Genomic DNA, 16,496 nt, shown 5'->3' on the forward strand with positions numbered 1-16,496 from the left:
CAGCCCCTCAACTTGCCTCGCTATTTTGTGCTCCATGCTCAGACAAATCTTGCAAAGCTTGAAATCGTAATTTGTTCTTCCTCATCAATGTAATAAGTTAAACTATTGAATATTTAATAACACTAGACTTAACAGAGAATGGTTAGTTATATTTTCATTGAAATCTTTTTCTTTCCTATATTTTGGTTCTTACCCGTCAACTGCTAATGAGAAAAGCAATTCCCTCAGAAATCAAGATAACCATTCTTAAAAGTCTGTCAAATATTGTCAAGAAGTTTAATCAACCCAGATGTCCACTGCAGATGAATAAAGAAATGTGGCAGGTGCTCATATTATTAAAGATCTTCAAAAAGGAAATTATATTAAAACATGGATGAATCTGATGATACACTAAGTGAAATAAATATTAACGCTGCATGAGTCCATTCACATGCAGTGTCTAAAGTAATCAAAACCATAGAAACAAAGCAGAAAAGTGGTTCGCAGGGGCAGGGAGAGCAAAGGGGGATTAGTGTCTACGGCGAGCTTCAGTGCTACAAGACAGGAGAATTCTGCAGGTTCAACCCAATAGTTGGCCTGCCTGCCTCAATGTGAAATGTATCTTTACTACAATTTTTAAAAAAGTGTCAAAATTTAGTAAAAAATTTGGAACCTTATCATTAGCTTTTTGAAAAATTTATGAATTTAATTCTGTATTTTTTATACACATATGATTTAAATGAAATCTCATCCCATACTCATTTAATAAGCTCAGATAAGGCTCGGTTTATGTGTTTACAGTTCCTGGGGTCTCCAGTCAGGCAGGCAATTTGTTAACCTCTTAAATTAGCCCTGCTCTCATCGCTCCATTAACACTGAGATTACACATGAACTTAAGTTCAAGTTCGCCATTGACACACCTTAAAATTCTAAGGCCATGTAGCTATTACACTTCTCAAAATCCATATTTTATTGAATTTTCAAATTAGGCATTTATAAGATCCACATCACTCCCTTTAAAACACCCAACCTTAAGTATGAGTAAGTTGAACACTGCATAATTACTGAATTGTTGTATGAGGAGATCATTCAAATAATGATGAATAAAAATGAATATTTTTCTGGGTCACATCTTTCTAAAGCTCTGTAAGTTTACTATGGTTGCAGCCTTTAACAGCACAGTCTTGTCCCCAGATTTAGCAAAGCAATGTATCTCACTGTTGAACCAAGCAGCACTACCTTTTCCTCACACTTGCCAACTTCAGAAAAACAGAAAAACTTAGCATCAGTGGAGCCCCTGGTTCCACTGATGCATTTTTCAGGTTGTCTGCTACCAAAAAAAAATTAAATAAATAAAAAATAATAATTAAAAAACTACCCCACAAACCAAAACCATTTCTTTGCCTGCTGTATGGCAACTTGGAGTAGGGTACGTAGGAATACAGAGTATTTGAAACTCAAAGACGCCTTTCAAGAAAACTAGAATAAGATCTCTGCCTTGCACCTTCTGGCTAGGAGCCGGCCCTGGAAAGGGAAAGCGCCCTCACCACTACCCTACCACCCTCAGCAGGCCACAGGCCCTAGGAAGTCTGACTTTCTCCTCTCCTCCTCTGAAGATGCCTATGTCAGGAGTGTATGGCTCTACATATAAAGAGAAGGAATGTCAGGAAGAGAAGCCGAGAATCTGAACCAGCAGGCCTGGCCAGGTGTCCCTCACCCCTCCCAGCTCCTCTGCCCAGGCTACTGCCATTAAACCACAGCCCTTGTCCTCTACTACTTACACACGACTATGCACACAAATGCAGTGTTCTATGGGCCTTCATTTCTGAAGGCGCCTGTGTCCCATTAAACTGATGCTAAACAAGCCTGTCGTGCTCTTCTTTTGTTAATCTGTCTTTTCATTACAGAGGGCTCATTCCTTGCAATAGATGAGTAAAAGCTTTCTTTCTTTCCTGAATTAAAAGAAAACTGTATTTTGTCTCAAAAAGGTAAAAAGGAACATTTACTTTTGTAGTGACCAAGAAATTTTAAATGATCCATCTCTAGAAAAGTAAAGATTTGCTATTACATTTGTATTTGATGGGAAATTCTGTGTTTTCATTGCATAGATAGACAGGTAGATAGATAGACAGACAGACAAATAGATCCTACATACTAAAGAGGAGAAGAATATGAAATGCCACCAAAGCACCAAAATGAAAACATTTCAAGCAACAGAAGAAACAAATCAGAAACATCCAATTGAGAAACCGGCCATTTCATTTAGAATTTTTAGTAAACTAGGAACTGAAGACTAGTTCTCATTAGTAATTGAATCCCAGTAACCTAGCATCTCCAGCTGACTCTTCAGTAACCCAGATCTTAACACCTTACCTTATAGATTGCAATAGTCTCTCCAGTCCTTACCTGTTGATAATCTCACTTGCTTTTTATATAAGTCTGAATTTTTTGTTTAAAAATCACATAATTCAGATTCTAATTAATCTTGGTTGTCAAATTGACACATGTGGTAGTTTGAAGTAATTGGCCCCCATAATCTCACAGGGAGTGGCATTATTAGGAGGTGTGGCTTTGTTGGAGTGGGTATGTCCTTGTTGGAGAAAGTGTGTCACTGTGGGGGTGGGCTTTGAGGTTTCCTATGTGCAGGATACTGCCCAGTGTCTCAGTCAACTTCCTGTTGCCTACTAGTAAGACTCTCAGCTACTCCTCCATCATCACATTTGCCTGCATGCGGCCAGACTCCTCATCATGATGATAATGAACTGAACCTCTGAACTGTAAGCCACCACCTCAATGAAATGTTTTTCTTGTAAGAGTTGCCATAGTCATAGTGTCATAGTCTGGGGCATTTTCTTGATCGTTAATTGACAGTCTACTGTGCAATGGCATCTCTCATCAGGTGGGTTAGGCCTATATAAGAACATTAGATGACTCTGAGTCTCGGAGCAAACTAGCAAGTAGCACTGCTCCATAGTTCCTGCTTCAGTTCCTACCTTCGGGTGCTCACCTGAGCTTCTGCCCTGGCTTCCTGAGATGAGGAACTGTAATGTGTAAGATGAAATAAACTCTTTCCTCCCCAAGTTGCTTAGGTCATAGTGTTTATCACAACACAAAGCAAGTGAGGAAAGATATAAATTATCTTGCTTTAATAATAAAATTACCATTATTAGACAGTAAGTATTTTTTTAAATGCTCAACATCCTTAGCAATCCTGGAAATACAAATTAATACTACTTTGAGAGTCCATCTTATATAACCCAGTTAGAATGGTCATCGTGAAGAAAACAAGTGGCATCCAACGCTGATGAGGATGTAGAAGAAGGGGAATCCATATTCACTGTTGGTGGGAGTGCAAACTGGGGCAGCACTTTGGAAAACAGTGTGGAAGTTTTTTAAAAAGCTAAAAACAGAACTTCCACATCACCTAAACATATGCCAGAAGTACTCTATATCTCACCACAGAGATACTTGCACATACAAGTGTATTAGTGAGCTATTTACAATAACAAGGAAACGGAATCAGCCTAGATGTCTATCAACTGATGACTAGATAATACAAACATGGAATATATACATAGTGAAATTTTATTTATGTTGTAAGAGAAAATGAAATAATGAAATTTACAGGAAAATGAATGGAACTGGAAACTATTAAGTGAGGGAACTCATGTACAGAAAGACCAATACTGTATGTTTTCTCTCATGTGCAAATACTAGCTCCTAACTTTTACATACATGCATTTACATGGGAATGAGTGTGTGTAGAGGAAAGGAGAGTAGAGAGGGGCCATGGGGGTGGTATGGAAGGAAAAAGGGAATTGGAAGAGTACAAGGTTAGAAACATTTAAGGGACAGGGGAATGGTGCAGGGGGATGGAGGAGAAGTGAGAGGAGAGTCAACAAAAACTAATGACATAAAAAAATGCCATAAGGAAACTGATACTTGATAAAGTTATCAGACAATTCAAACCAACAGAATGACTTGATTGCAGGCACCATGTGTGGATGGATAAAGCTGCATCCAGAAGCCACTGGTTCCTAAACAATCCCAATGTCACCTCCCAGTGAGTGGCTGGCCACAGAGTCCCAAAACACTCTAGGCAATTGCTGGTGCTGTTGCTTGTCCACCAGAAGAGATGGTAAGAGACCTTATTGCTGAAGATGCCACAAGCTTATGCAGCAGGACACAGAGAGCAGACTGGGACTGGGCTAGACCTTTCCTTCCTGTGCAAAGTGTCAAAGTACAGTACTGAAAATATATAGTAAATTAATGACTTACTTTTGGGTAAAAGCACTGAAAAACCTGCCCTTGAAATAGTACATCACATAAATATTTGTACAAGACTTGGTGAAGATACATGTTACTATCAAATAGAAACATGGGTGATCCAGTGAAAAAAAGGACAAACTGTTTTTCTTCATTTGAAAAGAAATGTCAAATGACTTGGTCAAGATCGCAGAATAAACAAGAATGTCCCAGCCTGACACTTTAGTGAAGACTGTCCTGCCAAAGGAGAACGCATGAGTCTCTAGTGAAAAAAAGCCAAATACATTCCTTTTCTTCCTACTACTGGCATCCATATCTAGCCTACATTTTATGTACTAAAGCTAGAGAAATTATAAACTCCTTTGTGCATATTTCTTGCACAAGAACATTCAGATATGGCTGGTTTTGTGATCTCAAAAAAATTTGATTATGAAAATGACTTACATCAAAAAATGCTATACTGCGGATTATACGTTAAAAGCATATTTATCGTGTCAATTTTTAAGATGAAGACTTCCAATTGTCTCTCACTTACGACTCACTAAGAGCTGCAGCAGTCAGCACCCTAGGCTCGTTTTCTAGCCCTTTCATGCTCCTTCCCACAAACATCGACAAGTTCTCGTGGGAAAGTTGCTATGTCTTTCCGAGAGTAATAGAAATCAAACCAACCTCTGTCAGCTGCTTCAGCTGGCCCTTGTTCGTACTTAGTTCTTCAGACAGTTCATTCTTCTTCACTTGTAGGTCGGAGATTTCCTTCCTTAGTGGATTTACAAGCTCATAGAATCGAATCTTTAAAAACAAAGGAAAATGAGCACTCTTGAGTCCAGTGAGAACCAGGCACTGCCACTTTGCCGCGCAGCAGGCTGCCCTGGAGCAGCAGGCTGCCCTGGCCTGGCCGCTTTCACTTTCGGCCGGCCCTTTACTCACTCTCACTCAATTGTGGTAAAGATAGCATCTGGAAAATTTGGAAATCTGTCAAGTAATTTTATTAAGGTATGTTAGTACAATTGTTTTTGTTAGCCCTGTTGCCAATATCTTATATAAAATTCACCACAGATATACATATACAGGAAACAGAATATGCTACCAAGGATTCATACTAGCCCACTGGGAATACATTCTCCATAGATACAGCAGTAATAAATCAAATTGAATTTATAATAACAAAGTAACCTACAAAGTTAACTGACTTCCTTATTCTACATCCCTGCTTGCTTTCTCGAAGCACTTGGGCGACATTCCACATAAAACACTTTACGTTGCTGTTTGTTAGCTTCTACAGCAAGGTAAGCTCTGTGAAGGCAGGGATTTTATACACTGCTCTGTCAACTGAAATCTCAATTTGATGAAGAGATACATTTTACTCTTTGCTCTAATCCTAGGCTCTTGGCAACAATCTACAATGTGGCTTCCCCTGCAGTGTTAGGGGACCTGCGAGTGAATCAGAAGGTACCTCTCCTATCACTATTCCCACTCAACTCAGACCTCTCCATTCTTCATTTTCCTGTCATCACCCAAGTAATCCAACCTACAGGGTTCTAAGAACCTAAGAAGCCATCAACGAGTCAGGAGAGAACAATTCAGGATTACTTATTACATAGGGATGTAATCTAAAGTCCTTAACATATGAGTGTATTGCAAAAACACCCTATCTAATAAGCGGCCAAGTGCTAAGGTTGGTCCTTAAGGAAGTGAAATCTACATCAATCAGTTAGAATAATATTTCATGCAAAAGTGTGAAAGAATACTAAAACCCCAAAATGTATGTACTTTATATTACTATGAATGAATTTTCAATGACAGCACTTACAGTATTTGTTTTAGACAGTATGTGTTGGTAGAAAAACTCTAACTTACCAGTTCAATCAAAAGCTGGACAGAAAGCTAATGTCTGATTTTCTTTTAAGTCACTGATCCAGAAACGTTAACCCATTGAGAGCCAAAAACTACTCCCACACCAGCAGACAGTAGGGAGCACTGCTCGTTCACAAAGCCACAGTGAGCACTGTCCTAAGCATTGAACACGTTTTAGACATTCACATTAATCTTTACAACAGAAACACAGGTATAGTATCAGCTGTTTCACAAATGGGGAAAAGAAGGCTCTTAGGTAAAAATCAAACCCAACACAAACCTCAGCTGTCAGTGTGTGCTTTAGGGACTCCTGGCCCTCGGCCTGTCACTCATCTCCATTCTTTCAGGGAACTCACAAAGCGAAAAGTATTTTCCTAGTGATACTAAGAATGACTCTGTCCGATTCGATTCTCATTGATAGATGATGATGATGAAGACACTGTGACTTTTAAAGCAAATAGAGAGTGTCTCTAAGTTTGTATTTTTATTTTAGATAAAGTCTTGCTAGATTGCTCAGGCTGGCCACCTTGAACCCTTAGGTTCAAGAGATCTTCCTGCCTCAGCCTTCTAAGTAGGTGGGGCTTCAGACAAGTACATCGTACCCAACCCTTCTTGTGCCTAAATTGTTTCCTTAAGGTTTAATCTCAAATATTGCAAATAAAATGGATATGCCCATACAAACAAAAACTCTTTAGGCCAGAAGGCTGTCCTGATACCAAACTGACTTGAGACTCACTCCAAAGATTAGGCTTAAGTACAAGGTTGTTTAGGAATACTAGATTCTTGCCAGGTGGTGGTGGTGCACGCCTTTAATCCCAGCACTCAGGAGGCAGAGGCAGGTGGATCTCTGTGAGTTCGAGGCCAGCCTGGGCTACAGAGTGAGTTCCAGGACAGGCTCCAAAGCTACACAAAGAAACCCTGTCTCGAAAAACCAAAAAAAAAAAAGGGGAATACTAGATTCTGAACTAATCTATCACCAAGACTCTGCCCCATCTTTACTCCTTAATAACCGTAAAAATGCCACTCTCCCCCCACAATTCCTAATTCATCCCAGACAATACTAATCTGGTTCAGCCTCATAGTTTTCCCCTTAGAGAATATTAAAACCACCAGAAAATGACTCATTTTATGGACTATGGAGTCACTACAATTTTGGTCTTAAATGTACTCTCCATTTTCATGAGGGTTGTTGGGTGTTTCAAAAGCAACACCCTTGGGGTGAGATAGGTTTGACTTGCCTCTGGATGAGCCAGAGGAGGAGAGCCAGAGTAAGACAAACAAGGCTATGGCAAAGAGAGAAAGCGTTCAGGAATCCACAAAGGAAATAAAAAAATACTTGAAAGGTACAGAAAAAAGATGGAGCATAGACTGGTAGGAAGTGAGCTGAGGGGCTAGGGTTGGTCAATGTCTCCCAGAAGCAGGAGGACTTGAGCCCAATACCCAGAACCCATATAACAAGGCCAGGTGTGGTGGCACATGATTAGTACCCAGTGCTGGGAGGGTGGGGCAAGCAGATTCCTGGGGTTCACTATTCTAATTAATTGGCAAGTTCCAGGCCATTGAGACCCTGTCTCAAAAATAAATGAGTAAATGAATAAAAATAAAGCTATGTCTGAGAAACACCCAAGGCTGTCCTCTGGCCTCTACACACATGCACATCCATGTGTACCTGCAACAGTGCACATATATAACACATACAAGCTTAGTCTAGTAGGAGAGGGTGGGTGACCAGAAGTGGCTTTCAAAAGGTACACCAAATGAATGCCAGCAGTTCTCCCCTCAGGACGAGCACGAGCCCCCAAGAACCTCAGATCTAGTTCAAAGTTTTGGTGGGACACTCATTCCCACAGGAGTGGGTCAGCAGTGGAGGGAAATCTCATTGTTGTCTTTCCATGTGACTTAGGGGGGCAAGCAACAGTCATCTTGAGACAGAAGCTACTGTTGCAAACTGAACTACCCTAGCGGCCTAAGAACTTGGAACAACCACAGGTCAGGGAGATTCAGTTTGGTCTGCCCCAACACCAGGGGGAGGAAAAGCCCAAGGGGGAGGCAACAGTGGACAGCAGGGTGACTGGAAGCTGACCAGAGGAAAGTACAAGCAGCTGGAGGCTAGGTTCAGGCAGAGAGGTGTACAGAGAAATACAGTGCTGCCCTCAGTGGCCACAGCTAAGAACAGTTCTAGAGTCAACAGCCCTGGACCTGATGGCAACAGATGCATCAATCAACTGCTGAAGCCACCGATGTCCCATTCCATACTACAGACAGAGCCCTAGAACCCCTGAAGTTCCAGCTGATTACCATAGCCGCATCCTTCCAGCAGGATCAGAGTCTAGAGGTTAGGCAAGGACAAAGACAGGTTCTCTTCCCACACAGACCTGCTGTGGATGCTTCCCACACTACTAACACCTGTGGGGGACATCTCCAACTAACTAGAATACGGGCCACACCAAAAGACTACAAAGTTTAGTGTGGCCAGCAAGGATCTATGGCCACAACGATACCACAGTCAAGGAGGAGACACCTGGCATGTGTCCTATGGTGATATTTTAATTGTACTGAAATGTGATTTTATTTGTATGTTAATAAATAAAGTTGCCTGGGGGTCAGAGCTAATAGCAAGCCATAGCAGAAACTGGGCGGTGGTGGTGCACACCTTTAATCCCAGCTCTTGGGAGAAAGAGCTAGGTGGATCTCTGTGTGTTCAAGGATACAGCCAGCATGGAGACACACACCTTTAATCTCAATACCAACCATAGAAGACCTGGAGGTCTGTACAGACAGGCAGTGACTAGGAGGTCATGTGGTTGGGTTTACAACCAATGAGAAGGCAGAATAGAAAGTCTATAAAAAAGACAGACAGGAAGTAGCTCTCTTGCTGAAGAGGACAATAGCAGCAGTGAAGGGTAAGGTTTTTAACTCTGACCTCTTGGGTTTTCATCTCTGCATTGGCTCTGTGTTTCTTATTTAACAAGACTGTTCATCTACAGTGTCCAGTATAGTATTCCAAACAGCGTAAGCCTCAGGGAAGCCTAGAGCCCACATGAATAACTAATTGTGTCTCCATGGATATAACTGGCAATCTCCAACTTCTGAGGCCCAGCAGGAAGCTGCTCTGATGCTTCATTCTTCTTGTTTTTATTCTGTCTTTTTCGTTTTTAATCTTTTTTACTATTATGATTTTCCCTCTTTGGTGCACTTTTTAGTATTTTTAACTTTACAGCACTAAAAATTGTTTTTATAGTCTACAAATACACATCTAATTTTGTTTGCATATATTATTCATTAGGCCATATATTTTCTTTTTCTTCTTTTCCCTCCATGTTTCTCCATCTCTCCCTTTATTTTTGTGCTACTTTGATTGTACGTGCTTAAAATACTCGTATCTTTCTGTTTCTATCCCCTTCTTCACTTATCTGACTTTGGTTTTGAACTTCTTCATAACTGAGAGATCTATTTCCTGTTCTAACCTCTTCCTCATTTCTCTTCCCCTGTAACAGTCCTCCACTTTCTCTTTCTTTTTTTTAAGCTTGCTTATCCTTCATGAGTCTCCTTCTCCTGCCTTTTTTCTTGATCCAGACCGACTCAGAAGACAAACACTATGTTTTCTCTCCTATGTGGAACCTAATTTAAAATGAGACGTGTGTATCCCTGAACCCAGGAAAGGGGTCATGAGGAAATAGAGAGGGTACCTGATGATGTGTAAAGGAGAGCAGAGGAGGGGACCTCTCACGGGGAGGAAAGGAACCAGCTGCAGCGAGGACAGGCAGTTAGGGGAGACTCCAGGAGAGGACAAGAGAAAACAATGCATAATGTCACATATGCATCGAAATGGAACTCACTACCTTGCATGCTAACTTAAAACAGAAAAATAAAAAACAAATATATGAAGAAGGCCTCTACATAAATGCCCATTGCAGTCTGAGAATGGATGGAGCTTTATGTTTTTTTTTCCCCTCTGTGTGTGTGTGTGTGTGTGTGTGTGTGTGTGTGTGTTGAAACAAGGACTCCTGTTGTAGAAGATGGCCTCCAACTCACTACATAGCTGTAGGAGCTGATCCCCTGTCCCATGTCCTAAGGATTGAGATTACAGCATGAGCCACTCCCGCCAGCTTTTGAGTTTTGCACAGATGACACAAGACACTTACAGACACATATTCAGGGACAGAGAGCTGGTCCTCAGGACACTTACAGACACATATTCAGGGACAGAGAGCTGGTCCTCAGGACACTTACAGACACATATTCAGGGACAGAGAGCTGGTCCTCAGGACACTTACAGAAACATATTCAGGGACAGAGAGCTGGTCCTCAGGACACTTACAGACACATATTCAGGGATGGAGAGCTAGTCCTCAGGACACTTACAGACACATATTCAGGGATGGAGAGCTGGTCCTCAGGAAAGGATTTCAGCTTCACATACTGCTCTTCTGTCAGCTCCAAGTCTCGCAGGTTTCGACGGACATCTCCAGCTTTCTCTCTTAGCTGATAATTTGTCTCTTCTAGTTGTTTCTGTCTCAATAAAATGGTTTCCATTTCTTGTTTCATTAGTTCTTGATATTTCCTACATTGAGAGAATTCATGACAAGCTTTAAAATCACTGAGATTTTTCTGAGTTCCATATAGTATTCTTGGCTATCATGAGTGCTGATTTATCTAATTAATTAAACATGAAGTGACTAATCCATAGATTAGTAAACGTATAATTCCAAATTATTAGAGACCAACATTCTTAAGTAGTAACCAAAAATTCAAATCACAATATTATACATTTAATCTGCTAAAGTCTTAATCCTTATATATTGGCTTTGGATTCTAGTTATTAATTTCCATTTCTCTTTGATCTTGGTACTGCAAGACATATCTCTTTAATGCAGTTAACACTGAACCCCATAAGGTATTCATTCAGCCAGCGAAGCCAACCACTGACCCATCCCAGCAGTGTGGAAGCCAGAAGCTGATGTCATAATGTCTTTCTCAGCTGTTTCTTCACCTTACTTTTTAAAAACAGGAGCATGCACTGAACCTAGAGGTCACCATCCTAGACTGGCTGGCCCGTGAACTCCTGGGATCTACTTGTCTCCACCCTTGCTATGATGGGGTTCTGGGAACATACCACCACTCTCAGTTTTTACTGGGAATTCAAACTCAGGTCTTTCAGCAATCATTTTACCTCTGAGCCACTTCCCTATCCTAGAGGAGAGCTTAAAAGACACCGACAGAAATCTGAGAGATAATGTTCATTGATTTTTTTTTTTTTTTGGTTTTTCAAGACAGGATTTCTCTGTGTAGCTTTGCGCCTTTCCTGGAACTCATTCTGTAGCCCAGGCTGGCCCCGACCTCACAGAGATCTACCTAGCTCTGCCTCCTGAGTACTAGGATTAAAGGCATGTGCCATCAACACCCCTCATTGATGGTTTTGCTTTGTCTTTATACCTATCTTGCCTCGGTTGATTTGTTATTTATTTATTTGTTTATTTTCAGACAAGTCTTGCTATGTAGCTCTAGCTGGCTGGAACTCACTCTGTAGAGCAGACTTGGCTCATACAGATCCGCCTGCCTTTGCCTCTCCAAGTGCTGGGATTAAAGGCATGAGTTACCATGCCTTCATTTTTCTGTGTATACAGGTGCTTTGTCTGCATGTATGCCTGCATACCAGAAGAGTACATTAGATTGTGAGCTACTCTGTGGTTGCTGGGAACTGAACTCAGGACCTCTGGAAGAGCAGTCAGTACTCTTAACTGCTGGGCTATTTCTATAACCTTGCTATTCACTTTCATTGAGTGTTTCCAATGAACTTATTTTTGTTTTTATAGAAACAACACAGATTTTTCTACTAAAATGTCATTGTTTATATCACTTTAAATTAAATTACATAGGTATAATTGGCATAGGTACATTTGAGAGTAAACAATAAATTTTTACTTCATTTCTTTGCCTATTTGTTTGAGATAAGGCCTCAACTAGCCATGGCCTTCAACTCACTATGTAGCCAAGGATGAGCTTGAACTCCTTTTTTTGTTTTTCGAGACATGGTTTTCTTGTGCAGCTCTGGATGTCCTGGAACTAGCTCTCTAGACCAGGCTGGCCTCGAACTCACAGAGATCAGCCTGCCTCTGCCTCCCGAGAGCTGGGATTAAAGGTGGGAGCCATTATACCAGGCTTAGTTCACTGTTAACAGGTATATATCTAGCTGGAGAAAATACACAGGCACAGTAATAGTATACTAAACAGCTGTGACAGTGCAGAAGGTTTGAAAAGTGAAGGAAGAAAAAGGTCATCTACATACCAAGTTGTGGTCAGTTCAGAAAGCTCCTTACATAATTGATGGGTTGCTTAGAGGGCCAGTATTTGTTGAATAAATGTTAAATTTTAACTGAGCATTTGTATACTGTTATAAAGCAACTTGCCCTTTGGTGGTCTGCATGTGAGGATAATAAGCATATCTAACTTAAAATTTCCTATTATAGCCCATAACAGCACACATAAACAAGAATAAAATGACTTTGAGTTGATAAAAAGATGTTAGGCTTTTGTGAAAAACATGTCTTACTTGGTATCTTTCTTTTGAAGAGTCAACTGATTATCTAATCTCAAAGTTAGCAGCTGCTTCTGGTGAAGGGCGTCATTCAGTTTTTCCTCCAGCTCTTCAATCTGAACAGAGGGAACACAGTTTACACACTCAGCTTTCCCTTAACACAACAACAAACACTTAGAAGAAACAGAGTAAGAGTCTTCAAAGAATCTGGGCTGAAGCTACTGTCTCAGAAATGTCTGCGCCAGGCTATCATTGAGATGGCTTTGTCCTTAATTCACATGCAGTTCACTCAGAGGGGAGCTTCATGGATGCACTCTGCTCATACTGGTAGTCATTAGTCCGAGTGCTGCACACCTTCCATTTACTACCACATGGCTGACATCAGAAACACCCCAAACAAAACGAGTAACTGCTAAACTCACTCACCCTGTAGCTTCTGAGTAAAAAAGAAAACGGGTCTCTTGTGACATGCTTGCTTGGACCACTGTAGGTTCCCCACCAATTTCCTTTCTTGATAGGTCACAAACCTCCACATCTCCCTTTAGCTTACCTTTAAAATATGCTAACAGACATTCACCACTTTCAAGTAACTGTCTTTGTGAAAACTTCTACACTGTAGCCGAGTACTCTTAAAGAGAGTACTCTTCCTCTGTGACTAATTGAGGAAGACACGGCTCTAACCCAGAGAAATCTTCCAGTTCTCCAGTATGCTGTGCTTTCTGTAAACCCCTACACAACTAACTGGTCCTGAGTTTGTCTATTGTTTCCTTTTCCCTTCCTTTCCCTTCTTGTTTCTCCTTTAAAACAGACGAGTCTAACTGCATTTTCTGCTTTTTCTAGAGAGGCACCGTTAAGAAACTGTTCTAGCTTCCTCGTGGGCAGGGCACTTGTGAAGCAGGCTGAAAGCTCTGGATTTGATCCCTAGCACTTTAAAAATTAATAAACAATAAAAATTTAAATCAATCTTTTATTTTATGGTTTACTGAATTTTTATGTGTTTGAATGTTTTGTCTGTGTGTATGTATGTGTACCATGTTTGTGTCGGGTTCCCTCACTGGCCAGAAAACAGCATTGGATCCCCTGGAACTGTGGGTTCTGGGACTCGAACCCAGGCCATCTGTAAGAAGTGTTATAACTGACTAGTCATTTCCCCAGCCCTTCCTTTTTACTCTCAAGTTATGTATGTGTGCAAGTGTGTGCGTGCCAGAGCAACTTTCAGGAGTTAGCTCTCTCTTTTCACTATGTAGCCCGTAGATGGTCCCCAGGCTTGCATGGTTAAGCATCTTTACCCACCAAATCATGTCACTGGCCCAAAATAAATATTTTTTTCTAGTAGAAGGCCACTGTAGTATTTTAGTATACACAGCATTGAACTAAAATAGAAGAACAAGTTAACAAGAAAGTACAAATGAAACAAAAAGAAACAGTGCTGGACAGAGAGGCTAACGCAGGAAGAGCTAAGAACACGAGTAAAGTCAGTTCACGGTCAGGAGGAAATGATTTTCTTAGGAACACGAGCAGTAACACTAAAGAAATGTGTCTTGTAATCGCTCACTATTTCTTAGGGCTAGTTAATCTCTACCAGGTATTCCATGAACTACCCTGGGACTAAATAAGCACACAAGGCAGAAATACAAGAGCCAGACCATCCTTATCTACATGACACATTTGCTAAAGACAGTGGTCGGTTAAGCCTGACTTCTGTGATACAGCAACTCTCAGACACATAGTAACTGTGTAGGAAGGAAACAAGGAAATCAGATTTCCAGAGAAAGGACAACTCAGATTCAACAATACAATCAGGATCTTGATTCTTCTTATCAAACTTGTCAGTCACATCACATTTGGTGAAGCACAAAACTCGGCTACAAATCACTCCTATGAAAATACATATTACACTAATGCTGCGCTTTAAAAAGTAAGCCTACAAAAGTAATCCGTCCATGTTCACATTTAAAACACCCATTTTTAATATGCAAAGAATAAAAAGTCAGTACTGGAAAAGTAATGTTATCATTTAAGTTCTGATTACACGTATATATATATTTTTTGATACAGTGTCTCTTTACATAGCTCTGGATGTCCTGGACCTCACTATGTAAACCAAGCTAGCCTAGAACTCAGAGATCCACCTGCTTCTGGTTCCAGAGTACTGGGATTAAAGGTGTGTGCCACCACACATGACTTATATACCAACTTCTTATTTATCTTCACTTTAAATACAATAAGGCAGGTAAAATAAAATTTGCATTTGTTCTTACCTTTGTAAGATAATCCATTTTCAAATTGTCGATCATCATATTTTTTTGGGATAGCTCGATTTTCAGTAACTGAATATTATGAAGTATTTCTTTTTTTTCAATTAACTGCCTGGTAATTCTGACTTTACCCTCTCGTTCTTCTGATGAGGAAACATCATCTGTATGAATGGTTGTTTCTAAACTAATATCTTCAGATTCCAGAGAACTAGAGATGTTTACTTTTTTTGACTCCTTGGCAATTTTTCGAGACATTTTATTATTCTGGGTCAATCTTCTGTAGAGTAAAAAGAAATAAACTTAAATATATCAAAAAACCATTACGAGCATATAGTGCATTAATGAGATACTAAAGACTGCCTAGACCATTAGGCACCGAAAGATCTCAAATCTATGCCAGATCACTACCATGAATTACTGCTCAAATCAAATATTGAGTCACTAAATTCTTTTTTTTTTCCTTTTGGTTTTTCTAGACAGTGTTTCTCTGTGTAGTTTTGGTGCCTGTCCTGGATCTCACTCTGTAGACCAGGCTGACCTCGAACTCACAGAGAGATTCACCTGGCTCTGCCTCCCGAGTGCTGGGATTAAAGGTGTGCCCACCACCCGGCTTCGGTCACTAAATTCTATCATGAACTCAGCCCTTTGACCAATTTAAACATATATATACATATATATATGTGTGTGTGCATTATATATATATATATATATGTATCTTTTTTGTTGTTATTGTTGTTTGTTTTTCAAAACAGGGTTTTTCTGTAGCCCTGGCTGTCCTGGAACTCGCTTTGTAGACCAGGCTGGCCTTGAACTCACAGAGATCCGCCTGCCTCTGCCTCCGGAGTGCTGGGATTAAAGACGTGCGCCACCATGGCAGTGGAGCAAGAATCTTACTCGAAGGAAACAGGAAAATACAGCCGTGTAAAAGAGAAAGGATAAAGCCCATTCATACCAAGAACCTCAAACTCAAGGAGACAATGCCTTCTGTTTTTGTCGTTATAAGATTGCACAGAAGTTACATCGGGAAGGAGCCTTTATAAGGGGAAAGGGTGAAGAAAGGTGAAATCAAAGACAAATCCTCGCGCGAGTTACAAAGGACCAGGGACGGGCTTCTCCCTCTTTGGCTAAGATTTACAAATTCTACACTTGATGCATTTTAGCATCTTTGCACCACGCGTGAAAGAAAGGGGAACAGATTCCCGGGAGCTGTTTGAAGCGTCAGTAATGCCGCATACAAGGCTAACACCAGCCTCACCTCGGACACTTGGAGGAACCAAAGGCGTCTTCAGTCAGCAGCTCAGGCTGCAAACCCTGTAAGAGTATCTCAGGCCACCAGACCGTTAGGGAGCGGTCACCAAGACAACCATCCGCCCTGCCCCTGAAGAAGTCGGAAGAAGCCGGGGCGCGCAGGTGCCCAGGCCCTCCCTCCCCGGAAGCCAGTCCGAAGCGGTGCAGGCTGGGAGTTGGAGTCCGCAGGAGAGCCCCGCCCGGCGGAGGGCGGAAACGATCTACTCTCGCCCAATCGTGACGACCATCAGGGAGCTAACATTACCAGTCCGACTTGATATTTTCTCGCGAGACGTGAGTATTTCCCTGCTCGC

The 16,496-nt window shown here is 41.0% G+C and overlaps 1 protein-coding gene across 5 annotated transcripts in view; it reads right to left on the minus strand.

Moving 5' to 3' along the window:
* The window catches only part of Pibf1 (progesterone immunomodulatory binding factor 1), a 191,505-nt gene extending 175,222 nt beyond the window's left edge, over positions 1 to 16,283 (minus strand). For 3 of the 5 annotated variants that reach the window (XM_052732598.1, XM_052732602.1, XM_052732601.1), the window contains exons 1-5: positions 16,151 to 16,282; positions 14,899 to 15,172; positions 12,653 to 12,753; positions 10,465 to 10,663; positions 4,915 to 5,034 (exon numbers count right to left, since the gene is read on the minus strand). In XM_052732598.1, the coding sequence (XP_052588558.1) occupies positions 4,915 to 5,034; positions 10,465 to 10,663; positions 12,653 to 12,753; positions 14,899 to 15,150 (672 nt within the window). In that variant the 5' untranslated portion in view covers positions 15,151 to 15,172; positions 16,151 to 16,282. Of the gene's footprint in view, positions 1 to 4,914; positions 5,035 to 10,464; positions 10,664 to 12,652; positions 12,754 to 14,898; positions 15,173 to 16,150 lie in introns of all 5 variants that reach the window. The other 2 variants (XM_052732599.1, XM_052732600.1) reach the window with 2 other exon arrangements.
* Positions 16,284 to 16,496: the final 213 nt, after the last annotated feature.

Source organism: Peromyscus californicus, unplaced genomic scaffold (genome assembly GCF_007827085.1).
Source record: "Peromyscus californicus insignis strain IS unplaced genomic scaffold, ASM782708v3 Scaffold_12__1_contigs__length_115047231, whole genome shotgun sequence".
Taxonomy (NCBI): domain Eukaryota; kingdom Metazoa; phylum Chordata; class Mammalia; order Rodentia; family Cricetidae; genus Peromyscus; species Peromyscus californicus.